This window comes from Pristis pectinata, chromosome 9, assembly GCF_009764475.1.
Source record: "Pristis pectinata isolate sPriPec2 chromosome 9, sPriPec2.1.pri, whole genome shotgun sequence".
Taxonomy (NCBI): Eukaryota; Metazoa; Chordata; class Chondrichthyes; order Rhinopristiformes; family Pristidae; genus Pristis; species Pristis pectinata.
In genome coordinates, this window is record NC_067413.1 from 24,251,864 (window position 1) to 24,258,263 (window position 6,400).

The 6,400-nt window shown below is 41.5% G+C and overlaps 1 protein-coding gene across 1 annotated transcript; it reads right to left on the reverse strand.

Moving 5' to 3' along the window:
- Positions 1–4,448: 4,448 nt before the first annotated feature.
- LOC127574537 (transcription factor MafA-like) lies at positions 4,449–6,107 on the reverse strand. The gene has a single exon (XM_052023590.1). The coding sequence runs from the start codon at positions 6,105–6,107 to the stop codon at positions 5,250–5,252; it is 858 nt and encodes a 285-aa protein (XP_051879550.1). The 3' UTR covers positions 4,449–5,249.
- Positions 6,108–6,400: the final 293 nt, after the last annotated feature.

A 6,400-nucleotide genomic window follows, 5' to 3' on the forward strand; every position in this document is an offset into this window, starting at 1 on the left:
CTACTCATTGGGGTCATTGTTGATTCGTTTAGAAGATTACAGGCAAGAACATGTGAACAGACACCACTTCTCCTCAAAATCCACTATGACCAAAACGATTGAATATCTGAAACTGAGGCAGACCTCCTCATTCTACTAGTAGTACACATGACATGCTGCAAGAACTATATTGATTTTTGTCTCATAATTAGACTGTTTTCATCTTTTACTTACTGCAGTACTACTGACTGAAATTCACTCACCACAATCATTATTCTTGAACGAATTCAACCCAAGGCCCATTATTTAGTGAAATTTTTCCCTGGGTAATTCACTCATTATGGATACCCTGGAACCCATTACTTTTTAAAATAGACCTTTGTACAAGGCAATGGACTTCAGACCATCCAAACCTCAATTTCCAATTCATGGTGTATTTCAGAACTCCAACTTATCTGTACATCACTCTGCTTGTTTATCAAGCACCAAGGAACTTTGTTATAACAGTCATCACGGGAATCAGTTGCATTGAAGCTGCAAGGAGACAAGGTAATCACAGATATTGCTAGGACACCTTGTGGACAAATTTAAAATTAGCTTAGAAAATCATTTTTCTAAGGTTTTTTGCCCAGCAGTGGCTAGATGAAGGAAATGCATAATCTTCAGTGGGTAACTGAGTACAATGCTACAAAGATGAAAACATCCCAGATTCAAATCTCAAAATATTTCAAAGTAGCTACCCTCAAATCTAGGCAACAGACTGGGGTCTTCACTGATAACATAGATCCGGCAGACACCCGAGTGCCCCGATTATTATCCAATAGCAGTTTACCACAAAGCTCAGGAGTGGAAAGGAGTGGCTTGGACTGTGATACACTTACAGTCAAATTGTGCTGCTGACACCAAAGTAGACCTTTGAAGAATACGAACGAGGCAAGTGAACCCCACAGATATTTAAAATATTTCCAAAAGAAATTACTGCTGCTATCCATGCTTGAATCGAGGTAGCTTGACAAAGCAGTTGAAAAGTCAGTATGTTGAACATTGTTTTAACAAAAAGATGAATTCTCCACATACTTCAATCTAAAATTCTCACATTACTATTATATTCCTCTAATCCATTTGAAATACATGCACCTGACAAAAACTTTCATTTTGAAAAAAAAATCCATTTGAGGATTTAGGTTCGATTGCTTTCTCTTTGCCGCCATTTCACTCTTCCCTGTACCCTGCAGTGCTGTGAAAAATGCCGACTGTGGTTCAAACCGAATTATCCAATTGACCTTGCTCTAGAGACCCCACAAATTTGTGTTCCAATTCTACCTATCAGTAGCATTGTCACTCCCTCCCTCGTCTTTTTAAATTGCTTCCTGGCATATACAAACTTGGATTGAGAGTTGCATGATTCCCCTCCCCCCAAAAAATATGCTGAGCTTTGCAATTATGTGCTGAGGACTCAAATAGTCTCATCATTCTGCAGCAAGAAAATCGACCAACCACTTCACTACTGAGATTAGGCAGAGCAGGAATTGTGTCAGAATTAAAAGCCTCAACTTTACATTACATTTTAAATATACCTTAAAACAAGTAATCTATTTTATGAGAATGTCATTGAAAATGCAATTTTTTTGTTTTTATTTCACATACAACACAAAGTCATGTCATTTAATCAAGCACTCACTATTCCCTCCCTTCTATCTTGATTCTTGTTGACTTTTACACACACAGACCAAAAATGTAGTTTGTCAAATTCGTTGTTTTTAAAGAAAAAAAATTAAGGCAGGGGGTTTGAACTCTTGTTGTTGCTAATCTGTACCCTGCGTTGCTGCGTGAAATGCTGCCTGTGACTCAGAGTTATCCCGTCCGACCATATTGTCCCGATATCCCTGCGAATTTCTCTGCTTTCCGCCCCGCATTCCCATTTCTAACAATGGATCTAAATGGGCAAAAGGTGACAGCCAAATGGTTAGAAGTGGCCACTGTTATACTTTTCTCATGGTTGTGCTCGTAAGTGAGAGGATTTAAATTGTAAAAAAGGAGGGGTGGGGGAAAAAAAGAGCAACCATATTTTAGCAATACCATGTAAATAATACCAAACCTCGCCAGTGCTTGTTCTGTCCTAGTACCGGGGTCATTTCATTTAAATTCTCATGCTGAATCAGGAGGATGAACACAAATGCCCAGCTCCCTGACTGCAGCAGTTTCGCTGATTAACCATTGAGTGCTGTTTGTGCATTTCTACACCTCTCGCCACCCATACCAAGACAAAAGAAAACACTATGGGTGTGGCAATCTCAGAAGCAATGACACTATCTGCTGCAGATATCAGAAGCCTGACACCACCTTGAACTCACAGATACCTTCCCCCTTTTTCAGCCCCATGTTCAAGTGCAAGTGAAACATGAAATATTAAGACATTATTCCAGAGAAACAAAGCTCCTGGTATCGGTATATCCTCAGCTCAATTTTTTCTTCAAACACTAAACACCTAATTATTTCAAATTGAATATACAAATTTTAGTGCAAAGAGAAAAATGAATTAAGTTATGAGCTGCAGGAATGTTATACCTGTGCCCAGAAAGAAATTGGCAATCATGCTCCATTATTTTATTTAACAGATTTAAAAGCTTCCGCAATGTACACAATGCTCAGCTATACCCCTATAATGCACACTTACTCTCTGCAGAACATCAGAATTATTTTCGACTGCACAAACATGAATAAAGTTGCCTGCCAAATCCAGGTTTAAGTAACTAAAATACTGGCCTTAGACAGGGTAGAAGTCTGTAGGAAAAATGGAGAGGAGGATCCTTGAGAAGCAAGAAACCTTGTAGACCACTTCTTCAGTTATGAGTCACGTAGCAAGGCAACATCTAAACTTAAGGTGCCCGCTTAATGTCAAACTCCACAGGCGGATTCAGAAGCCAAGTGGGATAAGAACTGATGGATTCCTTCAGATAGCTGGGTTAGAAAGATCACACTGGACAAATAATACCAACCGGTCTTACCAATTGGGATTTCCAACTGCTTGTTAAATTGTAGCAACTGCATTTGAGTTGAGATTGCACTACAAAATTTCTATATAGGAAAAACAAACATCTGCTTTTTATTTTAAAAAACGTTTTTTTATTAGAGAATAAACATGTACAGATTACTCTGCAATTCAGCTCTTCATTTCCCGAATTTGTTGCAAGCGCCAGCAAACAGTGATAAGGGGGTAGAAAAAAAAATCTATCGCAGACTTTACAAATCTGGCACCCGCTGTGCTACTTTTGTCCATTTACAGAAATGCAGCGATAGAATGAAGCTGTTAAGTCATCTTTTGGTGTCATTCAAAAACAGAGTGAACATGCAGCAGCAAACAGAAAAAAATGGAACCTCACTCCCTTTGCCAGAAAAGAAAATAATATTTACATTGAAACATTCAGTTGACAAAATTTGAACTTTTAAAGAATCTATAAATATAAATGACTGCAATTTACAGTACTGCACCTGCCTCACTGACTTTCACTCTTTTTTGGAATGACTTTGAATCACCCGTTTTCATCAGTTCCCATTAGTCTCTTCTTCCCACCCCCCCCCCCCCCCCACAAACAAATAGTACGCATTCTAGAATCTTCTCATTGAAAGCTGGTCCATTTGCCTTTATTTACCCTCTCCCTCACCCAATAGAAGTTGCAAAGTCAAAAAGTGTGGGTGGCTGGGGCAAAGGGAGGAAACTTAATTTTCTTGTCAAAACTACATGAAGCTTCATTTTTAACAAGACATTTGGATATAAAATATTTGGATCTTTTGATCTGGTGTAAAAAGTCAGCAGAATTTCAAACTGAAGTTACGTTAAGTAAAATAGGAATTATTCCAGAAATTCCCACAGAGGCTCCAGAGTTCAAATAACTCATGTTTCCCCACTGTAAACTTACTAGAAATATCTGCTTTTCCTGATCTCCTGGAAATGCAGGAATGATACACTTTCCAATATGGCTCCAGCATTAATCTCTTGAAAGGGTGTGGGTTTGAGGGCAAGTATCCTTCCCACTACATTACCTGCCAAACCAATAAGTAATTTTCTACAAAGCTCATTGCTCCATAATAATGGGAATTAGTTAATTCTGGCCCAATTAAAATCAAAGCTCAACATCGGCAATAAAACCTGAGCAATTTCCTCAATTTCACTTCCCTCCCTCTTTTTCCAACCCAAGAGTGAAACAGCAATCAGGTCAGTAATTATAATAAGTTAAAAACAACATTAAAAAAAACATTAGCCTTATTTATAAAACAAATTCGGCTTCTGATAGTGCAGTAGGCTTTTTCTTATCTACATTATTAAATGACCTCCATTTTCACTTCTTTACATTATCTGCATGCTCTTAATTATAAAGTTCTTTTAAGACTTGATCAAGCAAAATATAGGCTCAAAACAAAAAAGGAGAATAAGGCAGATACCTAAACCATTCTATGTACAATTCCAATGCAGTTAAATATTCAAGTCATTTAATTTTTCCCCCATATTTTTAAACAGTTCTTTTTAATGAAAAACAGTGAAACTGCAAAACGAAACACCAGCTGCACTCAACCAATCTAAACCGCAGGAGAAAGAAGACTTACAAAGTCCTCCTTTCCCGTCATTCTCCCTGTGTTATTGCAGGACATTGCCAATATATTACAGAGATTATTCCAGAATGCAGCTATTTTTAATCCTCTTGCTGCTCTCCAATGATGCTTGAAAAATGAAGAAAAGGTAAAAATTAAAACCAGGAGCCATGCTTATTTCTCCCATCCCAACAGAACTGGGTACCAAAAAAGAGAGTACTTTAAACGCCATACATGTCCAGCATGCAGGATTGTTTTTTTTAAGTTCACATTTGTTTGAAACTACTTTCGCAACATTTCTCTTCTGGTTAAAAGTCTACTTTTGTACCTGTAAAGTTTCATTTTCCTTTCTAAATATATTTCTCGTTTCTTTCCTCTAATGGAATTGCAGTTTTTATTTTCGTTTATCTCCCTTTTAAATAGACCGTTACATCAGCACATTTAAGATTTTCTTCTCCAGGATTGCAGTCTTCTGAAACGAGTCCGTAACATTCCCTCGAATTAAACAAAAATTCTCAAAGCATCTGCAGAGTAAGTCCCACATGTGTCCTTGTCAAATTATTTACAGTCTTTCCACCTTCTCTGCTACAAAGGTTCTGTACACTAATTTGAAGTCACATCAGAAGCATCTTCCCCCTACCCACCCCTCTTGCCCTTCTGAAGTTTGAGCGCAGTACAACTCACAGGAAGAACTCGTTGGAAGAGGAATTGTTCTTGCCAGGGTTGGAAGCGGCCGAGCCCGGCTCTCTGTAGCTCCTGCTCGCCATCTTCTCATACTTCTCCTTGTAGATGTCCCTCTCTTTGGCCAACCTGGCCACTTCCTGCTTCAGCTGGTCCACCTGCTGCTGGAGGAGAGACTTCTCGCTCTCCAGCATGTGCCGTTGCTGCACCCGTTTGTACCTGCAGGACTGAGCGTAGCCTCGGTTCTTCAAGGTCCTCCTCTTCTGCTTGAGGCGGATGACCTCCTCCTTGCTGAAGCCCCGCAGCTGCCTGTTGAGCTCCCTCACCGACATGCTGACCAGCTGGTCGTCCGAGAAGCGATCCTCCAGGCGGAGGTGGTGGTGGTGGTGGTGGTGGTGATGGTGCGGCGGCGCCTGGTGCTGGTGGTGCCCGTTGACGGGCAGCTCCTCGCCGGGGTACTGCTGCGTCCTGTACGCTTCGAAGTGGTGGTGGTGGTGCTGGTGGCTCTGCGAGCTGCCGATCAGAGCCTCCACGGCGTCTTCGGGGGTGAGGTTGAGAGCCTCCGGGTTGAGGTGGTGCTGGTAGTTGCTGATCCAGTAGAGATCCTCTAACTGGTGAGCCTTGTTGCTGCTGCTGCTCCCCGGGCTGGCGGCGCACAGGCTGGGCGAGGAAGGCACCGAGCTACACGGGGTACTGATCGGGGTGGAGGATAGCGAGCCCGGCAGCCGGTTGCAGTAACGCTCGGCTTCGGGGGGTTCCTTCTTCACCTCGAACTTCATCAGGTCGAAGTCGTTCACGTACTCGATGGCCAAGGGGCTGGTGGGCAGGTCCGCGTTCATGCCGAGGTCCGAGGCCATTGCAACTTCATATATTTAGGAGAGGGGAAGGAGGGGGTTGGGGGGGGGGGGGGGAGGGGGGAGGGAACCGGCCGCGCCGACAAGTTGCAGAGAAGGGGCCGCGATCCAGTTCTGGGATGGAGCGACCGACCCGTATCAGTCCTAAAAATCTCTCCAGTTAAACGCCTTCCAATTTTTTTTCCTAATGCATGCAAAAAAAATCCAAAATTATTTATAAAACCCCGTATAAGACGCCTCTTACTTGAACATGCGGCAACTGAACTTAAAATTACTTTTCTTTAAAAAAAACAACG